General features: G+C 42.5%; 1 protein-coding gene across 4 annotated transcripts in view; it reads left to right on the forward strand.

The window, feature by feature from the left end:
• The window catches only part of CREB3L2 (cAMP responsive element binding protein 3 like 2), a 127,285-nt gene extending 117,493 nt beyond the window's left edge, over nt 1-9,792 (forward strand). For all 4 annotated transcript variants that reach the window (XM_025213467.1, XM_006031811.2, XM_025213466.1 and 1 more), the window contains exons 9-12: nt 2,349-2,448; nt 3,250-3,376; nt 4,604-4,838; nt 6,021-9,792. In XM_025213467.1, the coding sequence (XP_025069252.1) occupies nt 2,349-2,448; nt 3,250-3,376; nt 4,604-4,838; nt 6,021-6,096 (538 nt within the window). In that variant the 3' untranslated portion in view covers nt 6,097-9,792. The remainder of the gene's footprint in view (nt 1-2,348; nt 2,449-3,249; nt 3,377-4,603; nt 4,839-6,020) is intronic.
• Nucleotides 9,793-22,149: the final 12,357 nt, after the last annotated feature.

A 22,149-nucleotide genomic window follows, 5' to 3' on the forward strand; every position in this document is an offset into this window, starting at 1 on the left:
CTTTGGGCCTGGAGGATCGCCCCCTTAAGGTACGACCATCCCTTGTGGACTCCCATCTTCTCTACCTTCTGGGCCCTCAGTGCCTCCCCCACTAATCTCTGAAGCTCATTGATGTTGGCCCTTCTGAAGTCAAGGGCTTTAATCTTGCTGTAAGCCCTTGACACCCTGCACTGGATAGTGAATTCCAGCAGGTGATGATTGCTATTGCCTTGGTGGTCAAGGATCTGCAGTCCCCTCACCAGGTCATTCCCAGTGGCCAGGACCAGGTCCAGCAAGGCATTACCCCTAGTGGGGCTGTGCACTTCCTGGATAAGGTGAAGGTCCTGTAATACAGCTAGGAACCTACACGAGCGGTCAGACCTGGCTGTCTGCTCCTCCCAGCAAATGTCTGGGTAGTTTAGGTCACCCATAACAATAACATCCCTTGTCCCAAGCTTGTCTCCAGGGGAGGATTCAGTCTTCTGCAACTACCTGGTGATTTATATACATTGATTGCAAGGTTCCAAAATCATTACCTTCGAACAGGCATATTCAGTTTAGAAGCTAGGAATAGCCACGTGCAGTGTTATGCGCCAACTACATAGTGTTTATTATAGACATAAAGTTGCTCGTGTGACATTACCTGCTGCTTGTATTGTCCTGTGCTGCGTAATAGTGCTGTTGAGTAATCGTAGTGGCCTCTTTCAGCTGTGTTGAAGTGTTTCTGCCACTTAACTGCCTCTGGTAAATAAGGAACTGAAGCAGAGAAATGTCTTATTTTATTTTACTCTCTTCTGTGGAATAAACCATATATTTGAGAGCACATTAACAATCCTTGTTTAATAAGTTGGGCAGGCTCTGCTGGCCCAGATAAATCTGTGCTGGGAGCATTCCTTGCACGCACTTTAGACTGTACTCCTGAAGTCCTTGAATTCATTAAACCCTAATTAGCAATGATCTTTTTGATTATAAAAAAAAAAAAAGCTATAATAATAGATGGGTGAGTGTATAGTGAGCTGTAAAAGCACCTCTGGGGTTGTCCTACAATCAGCTTTTAGGAACTCAGTTTTAAAGTAATCGTGTGTGTGTGTGATCCTACATGCTCACTCCACTGCCTCATCTCTTGCTCCAGCATTTTGACATAGACATTAGATACAATAGATTTCATAGACATTAGGGCTGGGGGGGACCTAACCAGATCATCGGGTCTAGCCCCCTGCCCAAGGGGCAGGAAGTCAGCTGGGGTCAGATGACCCCAGCAAGGTAAGCATCCAAATGCAACTTGAACATGTCCAGACATCACAGCTCTCAGAGCAGCGGTGTGATCATTCTGTATGGGCTGCCCCTGTATACATTGAAACTTCAAGTGCTCCTCAAGGAGGAGTGAAGTGGAGAAATAGGATGAGGCTGCAAAGTTAGGATCCAGATGCAGACTTCTCCAAAGCTTGGGTGCTTGAGGCAGGGCAGTCATTTCCATCTGTCTGCCTTGGAAAATGTGTATCAAAACAAAATCGGCTTTTTGAAGGCCCCCGGATGCGTAATAGAGCAGAGGTGAGCAGGCTTCAAATTGAACATCACCATACTTTTGAAAGTGATTTCCTCCTTTGCTTTTAAACTTCTAGCACTCAAATTAATGGACTGTTCTTTCTGCAGCAGTACAACTAAACAGCCAAGTGGGATGCTTTTGTCCAAAAGCCAGCACCATAGAACCTCTGTTACAGTTTGGACCTCTGAGAACTGTAATATAAACAGCAGCTTCAGTGTTTGTGATTGCATCAGTTTTTGGAGGACTTAGCAGGCAGCATTCAAATATTTTCCTCTGCATCGATGTTTTAAGCAGAGGAAGTCCATTCATTTGATAGACATTTTCATTCATTTACAGATGGTCTCCATTTCACCTTAAGGGCCAGATTTTTCAGAAATGTATCCAAACAGCTACACAATCAGTAAAAGTAATGAGACCTGATTTGCCTCACTTTGAAAGTGGTTGGACAATGGTTGGACATGCAGACAGTCATTTGCACCCATTGCAAATCTCAGTTGTTTGCACAACTCCAATAATTTCTGCTCCCACTTTTCTGTAGGTAGCAAAATTGTTGGTAGAAGTGTTTGGGGGGTGGGGAGGGGAAATGACATGGTTGTGGAAAAGCAAATCGCATCTTTCAAGGGGCTAATGTGTCTTGGAAAATTAATACCATCCTGCCTTCCCTCTAACTTTCAAGGAGAGAATTTTAACTAGGTGCACATGTTCATAAATGCTTACTTTTCGTAACATGCACAAATCCAGGGGAAAAGCTGTGAGATCAGAAAGTGGTCTTGATGTATGTGCGTACTGGTTAATGTTTATACCCATGTTCTTGCCTTTCTAGGACACTCCTGCAGCAGTTGCAGAGACTTCAAGCCATGGTTGCTGGCAAAGTGTCTCGATCTTGTAAAGTAGCCAGCACACAGACGGGGACCTGTCTCATGGTGAGTGACTCAAAATTGGTGACCACAAGACAGTAATGGTTGATTTAGCCTTTATCAGGTCCAGGTCATATCTGCATCCTGACTCTGTTAAATAATAATGCTGCAGGATTGGGGAAGTAGCAACGGGGCTCTTCTGGTAGCAGTGTCAAAGGCTGCTTATGCAGCTGTGAAATGACAATGGATGTCCTCTGTTTCTCATTGCTTCTGGGTCTAAAACCAATTACATTTTTTAAATAAAAGGGCTGTGCCTGTAAACCTGTTTCCAGCTTGTTTTTTTAACAATAATAAAGAGTAAAAAAAAAAAAAAAAAAAGTGTCAGAATGAAAGGCTTTACTTTAATGCTAGTGTTGTAGCTGGAATGGAAAATGGTAGCAAGTGTCACTGATCCTGGGGGCTGTTGCTTCTCCCTGTGTCACTTCTGAAGAAAGATTGTGCCCTACAGCATGGGTGGGTTTGGAAGTGCCAGATACAATTTACAAAGCATGATTTTTATATATGCATATCACTGTTTGTAGTGTAGTTGAGTCATGTTTCCTAGCTTGCCAGCTTCCAGACTGTAGTCGGATGGAGCAAAATGGCAGCGCTGCAGACCTTCAAAACAGAATCTATCATGAAGTCTGTCTTGTTGGAAGTTGAATTGTTGTTGTTTGTGTATCTCTAGTAAGGCACAACATATATTGCTAAAAATAGCCTGGAAATGAGCACTTAAATGCAGCCGTTGTGTGACTTGCCATTAATCTGCACTTATCAGTGTGCCAAGAGTGAGCACACTTTCATTTCCTGTTCCCTTCCTTTTGCCAGGTGGTGGTGCTGTGTTTTGCAGTCATTTTTGGCAGCTTCTCCCAGAGTTATGGACCTTATCCCTCTGCCACAAAGATGGTGCTGCCAAGCCAGCATTCCACTCCAGAGTCGTACACAGCCTCCATTGGTAAGTGCCAGACCCAATCAAGACTGTAATTTTCTTTTATCCCTTACCCACACCGTGCCTTCAACAGCCCCTCTGCCACTGTCAGTCCCTGTTACTCTTCTGCTCTCCAGCCAATAGTTGTTCAGTAACACTGGTAAATTTGTTGCATAGTTATCCTATCCAAGCCTTTTGGTCTACCTTCATCCATTATCTGGAAAAAGGTCATCATTGACCATCAAGAAATGTTGCTGTCTCACTCCCTGTCCCACTCCTTTTGAGGATGACAACCAGGGGCTCCTACATACAGTGTTTTTCTTTCACTTGAGAGTGCATAAAATGCTAAAGTTTGGCCTGTAGTTTTTGTGAAGGGTTCATGGCTTTTCACTTGTAGAAACACAAGCATATAGAGGAGGCTGGAAAATTACCGTAGTTGGGGAAACATCTATTTGGTAAAGTCACAGCAGCACAGTGCTCTTTGTGTACTGATTTACCCTGCCAGATAGCAAATAAATCAGCCACAGTGGCTTTCCTTCCTCCAGCAGCTAGATAGCTTCTGGTATCCATGCTAGTTTATTGTAAAATTAAGCTGGGTATCCTCATACTACCCTGCAGACTGCAGTAACGCACTTTGGATAAGTATGCTAATGGTCAAGTACATTGTGAAGACACTAGGGTAGGCCATAGGTCCCCAGCCTACTTAACAGTTCCATTTGAGGACGATCTTTTCAACATTTACACTTTTATTTATTTATCTATTTATTTACAGAGAAGATCAGCCTCAGTTTAGTTGCACAGGAGCGAGTATTTACTCTGTAAAAAGAAAAACAAAAAAACAAAAAAAACCCCTCCCTGCCAGCATAACTGATACCAGTTGGCATCTCTGGAAGTGTCAACAGAGAGGCCTAGGAGCAAGTACGATTATGCGTTAGCTGTTTGATGCATGTTTTTAAAATAGCCTGTTGCTCTAAGCAGGATGGTATCCAAGCCTTCACCCCTAGAAGTGGTCCCTCTAGTTCAAGAGCATTGACTGGACTTGTGGAAAAAGCCCCTTGTCCTGGGGATACCTCAAGGATTTCTCTTCTCTAGGGTGGCAAGTACTCCAGGTTGCCAAGGGGGGTGACATTCAGTTAAGCTAGTTCCATGCTCTCTCTATTTAGGTTGTCTTTTAATTCCTGAAGTGTCCAGTGCCCTTGTGTCCAGGTTGATCTGTGTCTTATTCTGCTTCTGCCTCTCTCCATGTATTTGCAGTACGATCAAGGAGTCTGCTAATTTACGAAGAGCCCCACCAGTTGGAGGAGCATTCCAATCCGGTTCCTGCAGCAGATCACAGCAGTGTCTGGGACAGGCACACAGATGCTTCCAAGTACACGGCAGTGTCACTGGAATCGGTGCCAGGGACACAGCAAGATGAAATCATGCAGTTCACAATAGCCAATGAAACGAGATTAGAGAAATCAGTGCTGCTGGAGCTTCAGCAGCACAGGTGAGTACAGAGACAGGCCATAGATTTCTGGACCATTATTATTTCTAATACAGCAGAGCATTGGGTCTCCTGTCACGATCTGTCCCCCCTTTTTTGGGCTCTGTACATGACATGTCTCTGCCATGAAGACCTTAAGACAAAAGTAGGAGGGGAAAAGACCTGGAGAGTTGAAGCACTTTGCGCAAGGTTGCATAGTGCTTCAGTGACAGAGCAAGGAATACAGCCTAGGGTATTCCCTGCTCTCTTGACTGCTGATTCTGTGTACTGTTACGTGGGCCACATGCTGAAGAAGCAATTAGCTGTGGGATTCCTGTGAAGCTGGATGTTGGCTCATTTGCTGTGTACCCACTAAAGGTTGCTCACTTTCTCAAGACAGTGGAGGTAGCATACTGCTGTTCTGTCTGTATTGTTGCTAAGAGCTCCCTACTGGATGTTTTAGCAATGATGCTGGTGTCATAATGGTGTAGCACCTCACAGAACATTGTATGGCCTGCCTGTTTGCATCTCTGTGTGGGTGCACATGTATATTCACACACAAGTGGAAGCATACAAATGCTACTGGCTTTTCAGGGATAACAACTGCAAAACAGTACCTAGGTGGGATGCATGCATTGCCTGATTGCTGAAACCTGAAGCAAATATGCATCATCAAGAAGCTATTTTTATTGAAGGGTGGGGTTTTTTTTGCTTATTCTCCCAGCCAGCCAGCATATGCTTTATAGTCCCCTTTAGTTTGCACTTTAGCTGCTGGAGAAGTCTGAGGTCAAGTCCATCTCTGGGGTGGGGAGTAGAGAATTTGTCACAGGTGTGAATAACTGAGGTATAATGTCCTTTTCTCTACTGTATCTCTGAATTTCCTGCCACGATCCTGCTGTTTGAGACCAGGTCCTATGCTACGGCACTTCCTATTCTGTCAAATGAAATGGAAATGTGCTGCTTTTTATTTGGTTGTATGCCCTCTCAAGGACTAGTCTGAGATGCTACCTGTACCCAACATCACTCTGGCTTAAGCCAAAATTTAAATCAACGATTGAAGAAGTGACTAATTCAGTGTTACTGAGCTTCAAGCGACAAGTGCCTGGTAAATAGCAGGCAGCTTATTAGCATTGACCAGTTTTAGCAGGATGTATGCTGCTTTTTTATGCTTGCTTACTGATACATTTTTATTTTTTCTTCCCGCAGGGTTAGTTCAGAACTTGAGGCAAATGAAACACTGAAAATAATTGAAATTGACAGAAGAGTCAATGCCACCTCTTAAAAGAGGCCTTTTTTCCTGCTTCCTGCCCCATCTTTCCAACCAAAGTACCCCAACTTGTCACCCTCAGTGAACCAAAGGGCAAAAGAGAGGCAGTCTGCTGACTTCTGAACTGGCTGGAGATGCTGCAACTTCAGTCAGCAACCATTGTCCTTATTCCTCCACTTCTCCCCTCCCTTTTCCTCCCCAACACCACACACACATCTGTTTTTGCTTTTATTCCTCTCCCTGACTAAGAACGCAAGGGGAAGGACTGGATTGTAAGGGCAGCTGGTGTCAACAATGTACAGGTGTTTGGTTTGTGTGTGCGCTAGTCAAGAGGGTGGAGATATTGAATAGGGGAGTAGAACAAATGTAACCCACAGGGACGTGTGCATGGTAGGTCACTTGGGAGAAGGAAGATGAGAGAAATAAGTGGGCATAAGATGACACTGCTCCGAATTTGGCTGCAGCTCTGTGCCCACCAGTCAGTAGCACTTGAGCTTTATGGGGGAGAAGGAGTAGAGAGATGCCACAGTCCCCATCTGAAGGCAGGAAATATTGATGCTTTTGACTTAACAGCACAGACAGGAAAAGCTGGTATGTTGGCCATGAGGATTTCCCTGCCTCTTTTCCTGTTCTCCGTCTCCCCTGTATCACTTGGTGGATAAGGTTTCTCTACTGGTGCCATCCTTTTGAAGGATCCAAGTAAAGATCAGTTAGTTAGTTCCTGTACCTTTTCTGCCCCTGACTACATGAAAGAATTGCACCACTTTAACACAGTTGTTTGAGAAAGTGATCTGTGCAACCCCTTCATGTGGATGCTTTTAAGTCTGTTTAAGACTAGCATATTTTTATCAGTTTGCCTCACTTGATGGAAGCTGAATCGCTGTGAGGCTCTCTTAAAATGAGACATGATGGAATTGCAAAGATTTAAGTAAATTGTTTTTTAAATGCATTAAGATGTACCAATTACACTTTCTCATGTAGGCGAAGCCTCAAATTGCTCCATATTCTTCCTTTTTCCCTATTTTCCCAGTACTGTTGTAAATAGTATTTATTAGCTTTCCAACACTTTCTCTGGCAGCCAGGCTGAAGAGAGCCAAGCTCCACAACCTCTATGAATGCCTTTGAACATAAGAATGCAAAATTACTGCTGTTGTAGTTTTCTTGAAATAATGATTAGGAAGTACTGAGACTCTATTTTCCCTCCTTCCCTTCTGTGGGGGTGCATGGACATACAGCAGCCAGGTAGAGCAAAGACCAGGGTTATGTCATCCCAATGCAATAGAATTTGGGTCAGAACAGGCCTATTATGCTAGGCACAGTACAACCCATAATGTGAGACAGACCTTGTCCTGAGGAGCTTAGTCTATGTAGACAAGACAGGGAAAGGAGAGGGCAGAAATGGAGGGGAAGTGATTGGCCCAAAGTCAGTGGCAGCTGCAGCGATAGCAGTCAAATCTCCTGACTCCCAATCTCGTGCCTCTCCACTCGACTGTCTTGATTCTAAAGCACCTATATTGTTCCCTTTAACATGCACTGCCTAGACTGGTCAATCCTCTCTCAATGCTAGTTTTGCTTTTGTTTGGGGTTCCCTTTTCACTCTCATTCATCCTTTCAGAAAGAGCCAGCTCTCCCAGTGATTGCTGCTGGGGTTTACTTTACACAGACATGCTAAGTGTGGTGGGTTTGATCTAAAACTCCGAATGGAACAGGTTATTTTGGCTACTTTGCAGTTGACCAACAAGATATAACTAAAAACATTAAAAACAAAACTACCCCCCCCACCCTTTTCCAGTATGAATAAGGGAAACCTAGTTTAGCTTTATTTTTTTAATGTGTAAAGTAAATATTTCTAATTTGTAAAATTTTTTCAGACCCCTCCGCCTTGTTTTTGTATTATAGCTGCAATTCTGCCTCCTTTGCATTTCTTAGGTATTTGTCCTCTCTTTGCTATCGCACCTTTTCCCCGTGGGCCTGATCCAAAGCCCATTAAAGTTAAAGGAAAGAATCCTGTTGACTTAGGCTCCATCTCAGTCCCCACTGTGCCATGTTCAGACATGTTTCAAATGGGTGAGTATGGAACATACATCCTAGTTCCGTTGCTAGATATTGGGATTTGTGTATGCAGTTGATGCATACAGCTTTCTCAGTTAAACCCCAGTTTTATCTGTACAGGTGCCTTTCTTCACTTTGGTGTTAACGAGACACACATACTGTTGTAATCAACTACTAAGTAGGTTCCTTCTGGTCATTGTTGGTCAGTGTTGCTTCTGAGGCATATCTACTCTTTATTAAGGGCTGGCTGGGACAGCTATGATCATTCAGTTGGGCTTTCTAGGCAGGTCTAATATCCACAAGCAACCAATGCACAGCTGCCCTTTCTGGAACTGTGGTTTAAGGTACCAGCATTAAAAGGAGAGAAGAAATAGTAGTGTAAGTGGGGGCATGAATGAGACCCAAATGGTGGCTGCATTTTGACCACCTGAGGTCAGCAAAGTGAAGGAAAAAAACCTTTGTCAGAGACTGACTGCATTGGATGTAGGACACCCAAGGACAACTGGGAAGGCATGAGTCAGTCATTTGAGAATTCACAGAGGATCTGGTTTCCAGAGCCCTGTTCCTGCCCCAGCTCTGCTTGGCTTTGAGTGAAAATATGACTGCTTAGTGTTTTGGCAAACTGGGCCCTAAATTCTTGATTGTTTTTGGGATTATTTTACAAATCTGTTTCTCTTGTGAAATGTGGAGCAGCAGGTGGAGGCTGATTTGTCTAATCTCTCTTGTGCCCATTACTTTACTTAATGAACAAGTTAGCTGCCATTAAAGGGATGCTGCTAACAGTTTATCTATCTATCTATCTAAATTCATTCTTATTTTTAAAAACACTTATGACTATTAAGACAATTTCACAAAAACTTGTGTTCTAATCATCATTAAAGCTGTTTGTTTCCTCTTTGCAATTCTCTCAGATTGGGCATACTAATCTAATTTTGAGGGGTGTGACATCTTTATTTGATATTGGCCTCTGTCTGAGTCGGGCTACAGGATTAGATTGCCTGATCTATCAGGGAAGTGCTTGCATTCCTATGATAAAGTAGCAGTTCTCTTCCCATACCCTCTGCACCTCAGCCTTGCCTACTGTAAAGTCCCATGCCCCAAACATGCCCCTCTTCCCCAGAGACAGTTGAAGCCATACCCTGTATCCAGCATGGGGACAAAAGTGAGAAAACGCATTCCACAGCTTTGTTGTTGGCTCAACAATTCATGAGTGACCTCTATCTGAATTCTGGTTCAGTGTAACAGCACATTAATAGGAATTCTTTACACGTTGGGTTTGGTATGCAGTAAGCAGGAAGATCCAGGATGCAGGTAGCTTTAAGAACTTGGCTGTATTACATGCTATCTTATCTCTCTGCCAATATACATTATAGCAATTGATAGTCTTTTGGGTGAAATCTATTCCCCCTCCCCCCCTACCCACCCCTGCACAAGATGAGCTGAAGTCTTATTTATACAGCACTTAAATCTCTACAGACTGTTTAAGTTTCTATGGAATGCTTAAGTTTTGCTTCAACCCAGAGGACTGAAGTGGTCCCCACTGGCTTACGCTGTTTTATATAGTCCTTGTGCTGACTCAAAGCTGGCTACATGGAACCTCTGTATTAAACCAGATTTTTATATACCAATAAACTTAGCTTTTCTCTTATTGCTTTCAAATGTTTCCAGAGCTGTCACATCTTTAAATCTAGGTAGTCAAGCTATGAAGGAATGTAGGGCATTACTATATATATAAAATGGAAATAAGCACAATAATGGAAATAAGCACAAAGCATGTGACTGTTCCAATCCTATTACTATTATGTAGATAGTAGGAGGTTTTTTGCTATTTATAGTTCTCTGCTATAAGATTTACTTTTACCCATATTTTTTTATCATACAGGCTATGCTAAGATTTGAATATGCTAAGATTTTACATGGTATCAGGTAGTATAGCATAGCTTTTGTGTACATCATTGACATATGGCTCTGATTTGCTGATGCTGAGTGTCTGGGCCTGTAACTTTTATCGGCACAAATTATTAGCATACTACAAGCCTTTTCTTAATTTTTCTATTATAAAGCTGGGATTCATTTAAGATTAAAATTTACTTCTTCCTCCTCAGCCCTTCCTTTTTATGATAACTCATAAAAACTGACTTTTTAGCCATGGACATTGTCTAGACACATTTAGAATGTAGGTCAAGAAAATGAGTAATATTAATTTTGCCACATCAAGAGGGATCTCCACAGAGTATTTGGGCTCCAGATTCTAGCTAGTGCCAAGAGGCCATAATACATAACCTGTGCATTTATGGACAGAAGTATATTTAGTATTTTTACACTTTGTGACTTAAACGTTTCATTCTCAAGCCATTAATTGGAAAGGGAATGTTTTGACTTTTGAAGGGGAAGTGGTAGGTCAGTGCTTTTACTGAAAGAAGACTGTATATTTCAGAGGTGCTACTTTGTATTTGTTTAATTAGAATGTCACTTCCATAGAATTTTAGCTTTGTGTTGAAGTCCATTTACTATCCAGATGTTGAGGACAGATGACTATTAGGATTGTAGGGATACACTGGCCACACACAGTTGTATGTCTGTACATTGATCAGTACTACATAAGGATTCAGTCAGTGGACCAAAATAACACAGTTTTCTAACTACTGATAAAAACTAAAATCCAACAGATACACAATGGCCATTCAGACTGAGATTGTGGATGAGATCAGGGTTAACGTTTCCTTGATTTAGTGAAAATTCCAGAAGTATAAGAGCATTTTTCTCTCTGTATGGATATCACATGGAACCTGCATAGTTTTACTAAGGTACAGACCTGGTTTTGCTTTCTGTATTCTAAGAGTGCCTTGGTTCTTGCAAGAAATGCTAATCTGAGATTAAAATGGTGCTTGGGTTTTGTCTTAAATTACTGCCACCAGTCTCTTCTCTGGCCTTTAGTACCCTTCTTGAAACCTGTCCCTTGTTGCATACAGGGATGGAGCCGAGGGAATGTTGGATTTTCAAAATCACCTTGGATTGGGGTGGAAGGGTAGACAGCTGGAGTGACTCCAGTATCATAGAGAAATTTTCATTCCTCAGTTCTTCAAGCAATGAAAAAAAATCTGTGTAGGTCATCGCCTCCTTTCCCACCCCTCTGCTTCCTAATCTTACCTTTTTTGCCTTCCCCATCCTGTTTATGGAGAGCAGTAGATATGATTATTTCATCTTGCTCCATTTTTCCCCATACTACATGGGTCTAACAGTTCTTTTGATCTTTAATAGCTCAGATCTGCAGGGTAAAGTGCGGTGGAGAAAATAAGATGGGGAAGGGGAGCAAAAATGAGGGAGTTGCAATTAAAAATTCTGCTTAAAAATGTCTGGCCTCTGACTTGGACCATATTGGATTCTGTTAGTGATGCTGAAGTAACAGACTCTTGTTTCCTTAGCCTTTATACTTCCCAATTCTGTGCATATTATAAGTGATGTAAAAACTCTTTTAGGGGGTTGTTTTCTTTATATATTAAGCAGGGCTGAATTAAGGGGTAGCTGGTGCACATTCCATTGAGTTCAACAGAAAATTCCTAAATTTCTGTCTGAGACCCATTCAAGTTCACTATTACAGTTTATATCAGCATTGTTCTCATTATCATAGCAATGCCTATCATATGTCTGAAACATGTCTTATCAACACCTGTAGAGTTTAGCTAAGGACAGACGTTAAGAAGCCTGAGCCTGAATTGATTCAGTCTTTGCAGGTTAGTCTAACCTGGCTAGGCTGAACTGGTTTGTAACTGGACAGACATTCTCTCTGGACTGAGGAAATTCAGGCACATGCCTGCAGTAGCTCAGGCTAGAAGCCGGGGGTGGGGTGGGGAGGGGGGTGCTAGAGCAGGCCTCCCTTCCCTTACACATTGCTGAGTTGAGGGGGGCATGGCCAGGCCCAGGCAGGACCTCTGATTAGGGAGGTCTGCCTGCACCATTCCAGGCTTTCCCCACCTGGCTATTCAAGGGGCAGGAGTGTTGTCAGACTTCAGCCCCTGGGTAGCACTCTGAGGCAAGGAGGGCTGTGTGCAGTGCATGAATCTGTTGATGATATGGAGCTTTTCAATCTCCCTCCCTGCTTCTTTATACTGTCTGCAGCAAACAAACAGGTGAGCAAGCCAGCAGGGGGCTGATAAGTGATTATCACCTCATCGTCAAAACAATAGCCTCTCTCCATTAGTTCAAACTCTTCTTAAACATCTTACCAGCTGACCTGTTGATTAGCTCCAAAAAGCCATAAGTGGTCACTGTTCTGTGTGCCTGTCCCAGTGAAACTGGAGAGACACAAACACACAGGCACCTCTCAGCATTAGGAAGCATATCATGTGCCTAGGGTCTGTGGGGCTGGAGTCTGTGCTGTGGGACATGGAAGGAGGGGATTCCTGATTAAGCAGTGAGCAGTGAGGGGGGAGGTAGGGCAGGGGGAAGCCAGGCAGACCCTGCTGTACCTGCAGTCTCTACCGGAGCTCCAGCCAGGGAGCAGAGGGGAGGGGCCCACCTTGCTGTGGAGCAGAGAGCCCTGAGCAGCCTAGAGAGCATGCTGGGGGTGTCTGGTTTATCTGAAACCAGCAAGGGGTTTGGGACAGACATTGCACAACCTGGTTTGAGCCAAATCAGTTAAGTTTGATACTACGTTCAACCAAGTCAAACTGGTTTTGGCCATTTTCAAAGTGGGTTATGTGCACTGAACATCTGTTCTGTTACAGGTTTAAACCAGTTTCTGATCACTTAAACTGGTTCATGTGTAATGTCTTTGTCTAGCCTTTGTCAGTGAAATGCCTGGCCCTGCTTATAGACAGCACTGGAAAGGTACAGGAAGATCTGCTTGGCTTTACCCTAGCTAGCCTGTGGGTGTCCCTTTCATTCCATAGAATTACAGCCACCAACACATTTTTTAAGGCTGTAAATTGGATAGTTTTAAGCAGTGAAGTCTGGGAATGACAGTTCAAGGAACACATTTTGTCTAGGTAGTTTAGTCCATGAGTTAGAATCCTCTTTTCTCAGAAAGAGTCACCCACTTAATCACTTGTCAGGCTCAATAAGAAATAAGTTAATAGAATTGTATTTGATCCTAATAGGGCCAGGCAGTGATGCAGTATGTTTCAAGTTGTAGGTATGTCCTAGGCTCATTGGGATTTGGTGAATTATCTGGTGTCCTTTCTCTGAAATGGAATGCGTACCTGGCTAGAGCCAGAAAATATTATCCAAACTAATGCTAGCATCACTCTCTAGGACCTGTGCCTTCGGCATGTGGTAAAATATCCCATGTGGGTATGCATACATATGTGCAGATAGTGACCAAATAAATGATTCGCAGATGCATTTTAAATAAAGTAACGGGATATTAAAATATGGCAGTTATTCTGTACGAGGCAAGAACAGAACCTACAGTGTCTTTCTCTAAACTGTATCAGTCTCTTTTTGGCTTTGGAGCCATCTACGTTCCTTTGCTAAATGTGTGTGTAACTCCATGTGTTGAATATTTCCCCCCCCCTTCAGCCCCCCCGCAAATTTCTCTACATGCACTGTTCATCAGAAGGTTTCCCTCCCTTACCCCTCTCCCCACCCCCCCTCAGGCATTTACACTGCAGATGCATCTTGGTGTAAAGAACCTGTTTACCTTTAGAATCAAGCAAACAATTATTACAATGAAAAATAGATTTTGTGCTTTCATAGACATTATATGTATGTAGTTATGTAAAACTGAAGTATGTTATGCTTCTCATTTCTTGCAAATAAATATTTTCCTTAGAAAAAATTAAAACTCCTCTTTCTGCCTCCCTATTTATTTTAATCTGGGCTCTTGTATGTTGAAAGTACAGGACCATGTGCTATACATCTGACTTTTTTTTAAACCTGATTATCTAATATGTCACAACTGAGAGAAGAGATTAAAAGCAATGGTGTGTGTGTGTGTGTGTGTGTGTGTGTGTGTTACAGGAGCTGTCTACCTCTTTTTCTACTAAGATTGATGAAACTGGAGAATCATGATGGGGGTTGAGAAGGGGTTAGTAGCATTTCATAATATTAATAACTTTGTTATGCAATATAGCTACATAAAAACTATGTTAATTTATAGAAAGGAGGTTCCAGTAATGTTTAAGGTACCTCGGCTCTGAGGGGCAAATCCTCGGCTGGTGTAAGTTGACCGCAATTTAACTGGCATGCATTCAGTTCACACTTGCTGTTGGTCTGTCCTGTTTGTTCAGTGCTTTGTGATGGTGAAGGCTTCCAATCACTGCTTATGCACTGTCTTGACATATACTGCATTAAGTGAGTAGGCGGATGAAGAAGCTCCACTTCTTGATTTAACGGAGCCATTGTAGGGCAGGGCATGTACCACATCATCCTTTTCCAAAAGAACTGAATGAAATTGCTAGTAAGTCAGTGTACATGGGTACTATCTTTGACCTTTATTCTGCTTCCAGTAGTCCTACCCAGTTCAAATTCAACCTCTCCTGACAGAGATTATATTTACAGGAATAATTGCCTTTTGGTGCTCCACTTAAAAATGTTCACTATCATTTTCAAGTTACAGCTGTCTTGTTTCTGTTCTGCAGGATATATAAGTTGTTCTTGTGTGATGGAGGGGCAAGAACATTCATTGCATATGGCCAAGTCCGTGTCCTCCATCCTCCGTTCCACTCCCCTCCCCGTGATGATGTTGGCAGTCTAGGGTGTTTAGAAACTGAAGGACATCATTCAGTTATGAAGCGATCATTTGCAGAGGTTGTTTTGTCACTAGTGCAGTTTATTAATGCCAAATAAGGTCAGGATCCCATTGGGCTGAGTGTGCTGTACGTACTGATATACGTTGTGCAATCTAAACAGCCAAGAGAGAGGCTAGAAGAATAGAGGTAATATTTATTCCCAATTTAGACATGAGAAGCTGGCATGACATGTTACCTATGGACACCCAACATGATACACTGTAAAGGGACCTGGTTTTTAGATGATAGGAGCTTCACACCCTGAAAATGAGAACATCTTAAACTGTATCATGCTGGGTAACTACAATAACCAGATCTTTCTGAAAATATTCTCCAGGCTAGAGAGGTTAAGTGACCCGCCCAAGGTCATGCAAGAAGGCTGTGGCAAAAGTGGGAATAGAGCCTAGGTCTCCCAAGTCCCAATTTGTATTGGGTACCCTGCCTGATGAAATGGGAGTACAAAATCTGATTGATATGTTTTCCTTCCCCCTACACTTATGTTCCATTTGCATGTAATTGTGTAGCAGAATAATTTCTTGATGAAGGATCTGTGACAGCAACTGCTCCGTTGCCCCAGATTGTGAAGCACAGGGATGTTGTTGCTGCCCAGAAGCACTTCATTGAACAGCCTGGCAGCTGCAGCAGAGGATTAAGGAGCTCTTACTAAAGTAACTTCCAGTCAATTGCCAGGACAGCAGATGAGTTATAGGATCCCAATTAAAATTTGGATGTAGGTCTGCCTAATTGGCTTGTGCACCTGAATGGTAGTTTGGTTAGTCTTCCCTGGGAAGGAAGGAACAGAGGTTGTACTGTGTCCTTGTCAGAGTTCTTAGAATTAATTCAGTTAAGCTGGGGGCCTCCACTACAGAAAGGATGTGGACAAATTGGAGAGAGCCCAGTGGAGGGCAACAAAAATGGTGAGGGGGCTGGGGCACATGACTTTCGAGGAAAGATTGAGGGAACTGGGCTAATTTAGTTTAGAGAAGAGGAGACTGAGAGGGGACTTAGTAGCAGCCTTCAACAACCTGAAGCGGGATTTGAAAGACAATGGAGCTAGACTGTTCTCAGTGGTGGCAGATGACAGAATAAGTAACAATGGTCTCAAGCTGCAGCAAGGGAAGTTCAGGTTAGATACTAGGAAGAATTTTCTCACTAGGAGGGTAGTAAAACAGAACAGGTTACCCAGGGAGGTGGAGGAAGCTGCATCCTTGGAGGTTTTCAAAACCTGGCTAGACAAAGCTTTGGCTGGGGTGATCTAGTTGGGGATGGTCCTGCTTTGAGCAGGGGTTTGGACTAGATGACCTCCTGAGGTCCCTTCCACTCCTAATTTTCTATGGTTCTTTATGACTTTTGGTGAGATTTGATTATTATGGTGCCCGATGACCAGTGGCGTCCCCCAAGGGTCTGTCCTTGGACCGGTTCTGTTTAACATCTTTATCAACGATGTGGACATTGGTGTCAGAAGCGCACTGGCTAAGTTTGCTGATTACACTAAACTTTGGGGCATAGCGTCCACACCTGAGAACAGGCTAACGATCCAGGCTGACCTGGATAAACTTAGTAAGTGGGCAGATACAAAACTGATGATGTTCAATACTGATAAATGTAAGGTACTCCACCTTGGGGGGGACCCACAGCATGCTTATAGGTTTGGCAGTGCTATGCTTGCTAGCACCATGGCTGAAAGAGAGTTGGGGATCATGATTGACCACAAGATGAACCTGAGCCACCAATGTGATGTTGCAGCTGGCAAAGTAAACAAAACTCTGGCTTGCATCTATAGATGCCTCTCAAGTAAATCTCAGGATGTCATCCTCCTGCTGTACTCAGCCTTGGTGAGGCTGCAGCTGAAGTACTGCATCCAATTCTGGGCTCCGCAATTCAAGAAGGATGTTGAAGCTTGAGAGTCCAGAGGAGAGCCACATGCATGATCAGAGGGCAAGAGAATAGGCCTTATGATGAGAGGTTGAGAGCCATGGGACTCTTCAGCCTGGACAAGCGCAGGCTCAGGGAGGACCTGGTGGCTGCTTATAAGTACATAAGGGGTGTCCGTCAGGATCTGGGAGAACATCTGTTCACAAGAGCACCCCAAGGAAAAACAAGAACCAATAGTCATAAACTGCTCCAAGACTGTTTTAGGCTGGACATAAGGAAAAATTTCTTTACTGTCCGAGCCCCCAAAGCCTGGAATAGACTCCCTCCAGAAGTGGTGCAGGCACCTACTCGACTCATTCAAGAAACGTTTGGATGTTTATCTTGCTGGCATCCTTTGACCCTAGTTGACTTCCTGCCCCTGGAGCAGGGGGCTGGACTTGATGATCTTTGAGATCCCTTCCAGCCCTAATGTCTATGAAGTCTGTGGTTACATCAGATACCCACACAGGTTGACTCGCAAGTGAGGTTAAGTTCACACCTTGTCACTTTCCAGTACAAGCTGTCCTTTGTAAAACATATTGTTGTCTTTCTTGGGCCCTTATTCTGCTTGCCTTATTCATACTGAATGGCACTTTTCTCCCTGATTAGTCTCACTGAAGTTGATAAGGGCAGATGTTTGAATTTGGCTTTGAACACTAATGACATCATTGTTTGGTTTATGAGGCTTATCCTTTGCTGTTATGTCTTGCCACAAATACTGTGAAGCAGAGATCCTTCCCCAGTTGCTTAGATTGTACAATGTTGCACTGTAGTCTGATCCCTTTTGAAAAATATAGTGTGTGTCAACTTAAAGTTCATGCATTGTGAACATATGCATCCATCTTCTGTCATGAACCAGGCTGTTCGGATGGTGGCATGGCCTAGTGAACTGAACACTGCTGAACTGGGACTCGGGACTGGCTTCCATTTCCAGCTCTGCTACTGATCTGTTTGTTGACTTTGGTGCAATCACTTTGCTTCCATGTAAAATTAGGATAATGATACCTACCTCCTGGGGGAAAAGTGCTATAAAAGAGCTAGGCATGATTAGAAACAAAAACATTTGCAAAGCTATTGATTATGTTCTTTGTTTATATACTGCATTCCTCTTATCCTGAGTTTTGAAAAGTCAGGCTAATTAATCAGTTTAATGTTAAGCTTCTTAGTGCTGTTGTCTGTGGGTTTCCAATACTGCAGAGGATATCAATCTTTTTAAAAGTTTTATGAATGTAAGTTGCAAAATGGTTTTTATTAGTATACATTTTATATTTAAGTATGTAACAAATTATTATGTAAAGTTAGTTTTTAAAAGCATGTGTTTCGTACAAGGCAAAAATATTCATGTTTTAATCTTGCAGATATGACTTTTTCCCCAATAAATCTTTTATATTTTCCTCTGTTTTTATTATCTAGAATTCATCCCCAAGGAATTTATTGTTCATTACATTATTTGTGTTACGGTATCATTGAAGTGTATGTATTCCAAGCAAGAACCAGGACCTCACTGTGCTGGGCATTACACAAACAAGAATCAGAGCTCACAGTCTAGGGGTCAGGATGCAGAAGACAGATGACAGAGAAAGGAGGGTGGTTCAGCAGGAGATAAGATACCTAGAAAATGAATAGTTTAGTGGAAACAGAAATCTATAACTCACTTCACCATTGTCAGTGCCATCATAAGTACTGTGGCAGAACTGCTCTTTTCGGTGTGATACTAACTGATGTTGGAACAAGTCACTGAACATGAAGTAATAGCCTTCAGTGCAGAAGTTCCAGTCTGAGCAGAGGGTATATGCAGACCAACTAGCTATCATGAGTTAAGAGGAGATGGAGCTTTACTATATATCATTTGCTTTTTGATAACTGCCTGTATGCAAGACCTTACTCAGCACTAGCTGAAAGGTAACCTGAAGTAGCTTACCCCTCTTTAAGTAGGGCTAAGCTGCTGCAGTTCAGCTTCCAGTTACTACATGTAACTGTTAATGTGTGTGCTCTTACCGTGAAGCCTCATTTTTTGCCCTGTGACCAACTGCTGTGTCTTCTGTTTTATGTGACTAAAGCAGGAAGGCAGAGTGGAGGCCTTGGCTAAGTTTTTTAAAAAGCTATGTCCATCCTGAGCAAGCATGGGGAAGTAGACTGCATTTGGAGCTCTTTCAAAACATTTTTTCTTTTCATAGAGAATAGAAGGGATTTCTTGTGGATCTCTAGTTACAATTTACTTTCAGATATAAGGCCTATACATATGTAAGAATTTAAAATAGGGCTTAAAGGAAAAGTAAGTAGTGAATAATTGCTTATTCTTTGCTCTCCACTGGGTGAATTTCCTGTTTCATTCACACTATTTGTCCTGCTATTCAAGCCAGGCATTGCTTCAGTAAAACTACTGCCTGAAAAGGGACTTAATCTAACACCTGCTGGAGATCATTGCTATCCCAAATCAACCAGAGGAGTCACAGCAGAGTGATGCATGGTATTCCTGGTAGCCTGAGAATAGGACCTCTATACAGCTGCCAACTTTTGAAGAGAAATGGTGGTAGTGGGAGGAATCTGGCATCTTTTGCTAGCACAGGATTCCCAGATATTGCTGAAGCCTGCTAAGGCTCTGCTTTTCCATACTGATCCATTCCAGACCGGTCCAGCTGCAGCAAGTAGTATACTCTGTATAGAAGTCTGAGTATACCTGATGTTTTGAGGAAGTTTCTACTATGTTTAAAATTATATATAGAATGTATTTTATATATATAATTATATAATATAAGAAGTTGACAGCTACTCTACAGATGTAACTTGGTGAGGTCTGTCTTTACTAACCTTCAGGTTTCTGTTGCCAACCTCATTGCCAACTTGAAGCAGGATGTGTTGGAAGCTGATTTTAGCACTGCATGCTGCAGATTAGTCATCAAATTTGAGCAGTAATAGCAAAATAGGTGGTGCCACAGTATAGTAGAAACATTCACAGTGACAAAACTGGCATCAAGGAATGTGACCCACAAGATCATCTTGGTCTGCTGCTTGGTTCATACCAATGAATACCTCTGTGGATCTGGTCATTTGTCTCTGTGCCTCATCTCCTGTCATAAAATGGGGATTTTAGCATTTCTAAAAAGATGCATTAGAGATTGTGGGTTTATTGAATACTTTGGCAATAGGGCCATTTTAAGTACCTGGATTGATCTTTCTGGTCAAATTAAGTGTGTTTAATATTAGATTAAAGTGACACAAAAGTGGAAGACTACATATAATAATGTTCTGGGTATAATTTGCCAGTGGGCTGTTTTTGCACATTCAATTTCAGCATATCATTGTAGAGACAGAGAAGAGAAGAGTGGGGTTATTTTTTTTGGGGGGGGTGTTTCAAGCAATGAAACACCCTCCTCTTTAAAACATTGTTGATTTAATAAAGAGGAATATACTGTACCCTTCAGACCCTGGAAAAGGAGTTTTGTTATTGTCAACACTGATCCAATGACTCCATCTGAAAATTATTTAATGCCTTTCTACACAAATCACTTTCAAACTCATTATAAATTGGATCCAGCCACCTGCAATGTTGGCTCATTTCCCTAAAAGATTGTCTGAAATCTGTAGATTCAGCCTCCAGTCCTGCTATGAGTTCTGCATGGGCAGACCCAATTGGCTCATGCTGGTACACATATACATCTGCATGGAATTTGGTGTAGGATTGGGACCTGAATGCTGGTGGGGTACGTGTGTGAATAGTTGGTACATGCATCATTGTAGCTTCCATGGAGCAAAGTAAATTTAAAGCATCTAATATACAGGTGCACTTTTAATCTCCCTGCCTTACTCCTCTATACCTAAGGAAAACTTGACTGACAAGCAACACACCCAATGCTCATTATTTCTAGGCCTAGATGAAAGAAAAGTTTGCACTGTGTCCTAAATGTGGATAGGCTGTGGCTTTGAACATGTTTCTGTGGTCCAGTGGTAAGGACCTTTCAATTTGTGTTGGGTCTTGTTATTGTAGCCCCAGTTCCTTCCGTGCCCGTGATGCTGGCACAAAAGCATCTCGCAGAAAGTGTAAAGCTCTCTGTGAAACTCTTCATTGCAAGAGACTGGTTTGTCTGGTGCTAAGCTGCCTCCTCACTCATTCTCTGAAGCAGAAATGCAGCTGATATTTCTAGGTGGGAGAGGGGCTGTGTAGAGGTAATTTATCTCATAGCAGTCCTAGTGGAGGGCAGGTGCCAGATGTGTTCCTTTTTGTCCACAGGCTGACTTAAGTCCTCATGCCAGCATTAATTCCCTACAATATCTTGCCCCGTCCTCTTAATTTTTACCCCTGGGACCAATAGCTACGCTATTCCATCTGATTCCATGTAATGTGGAGTATTGCAGGACGAATGATCCTTGGGATAACTGGGATCTCTACTCTTTAAAACTTTGTACAACATAATGAGCATAGTGAAATATACCCAGAAATGAGAAGTAAGGCAATGCAGCTTGTATGCATGCTTGCTGTAGAGCTGAAATACGATTTCTCTGGTTTGCCCTACTTAGGAGGTGGGCAGCTATATTTTGTACAAAGTAAAGCTTCCAAATGGCCTTTTAATATGGCCCCAGCTAGAGTTCATTGAGAAGTCTCTACCACACTGATTTTATGTACAGCAAGTATTCCTAAATCTGTTAAAACATTCCTTGTTGGGTAATGGTGTTTTCATATTTTTCCTCTTCTTGTGGCTTTTGCGGATCTAATTGGTGTAGCTCTGGATACTGAAAACTAAGTAACCGTTGGGTTTCTTCTGGGGCTTCTGCACATCTTCAAGCCCTGAGCATTTTCATACTTAATTCTCTTGTTGCTGATAAGTCAAACGTTTCCCTACTGACTTTCTCCATATCTCCCTTTTGATTTCTGATGACAGCATTAGGAGGTATTCCAGGGCAAAGTGGTTGGGGAGGGCTGTGTACTTTATTAGTAGGCTTTATGAAGTTTGCATTAAAAAAAAAATGCAAACTCTTCAAAGTTAGGTGTCTCTGTAGTGTGCCAAGGAGATGGCCCGAGGATAAACTAGAAGAGATTAATGCATAAACACACTGTATACGATGATTAAAGCATGATTTGATGCTTTTGGCCACTTGTCCTGTCTCTTAATAAGGCATTTTTATATGACTGTAGGTATAAATGAGGCCCAGTCAAAGTAAGTGTCACAAGCTCTACCTTCCATTAATTTTGTGCACATATATCAAGAGGACTTATTAGGAGCATGCCTGATCACTTTTGCCATGGACACTATTTATGTGCCTATTTACTGCAGGGTTAACACAATACTGTGTTATGCAGGGATCTGACTTCAAAGCTCAGGCTTACCCCCTTATTTTTCAGACTAGTGCCATGAGCAACTATACAGAACAG

The sequence above is a fragment of the Alligator sinensis genome, unplaced genomic scaffold (genome assembly GCF_000455745.1).
Source record: "Alligator sinensis unplaced genomic scaffold, ASM45574v1 scaffold585_1, whole genome shotgun sequence".
In the NCBI taxonomy this organism is placed as follows: domain Eukaryota; kingdom Metazoa; phylum Chordata; order Crocodylia; family Alligatoridae; genus Alligator; species Alligator sinensis.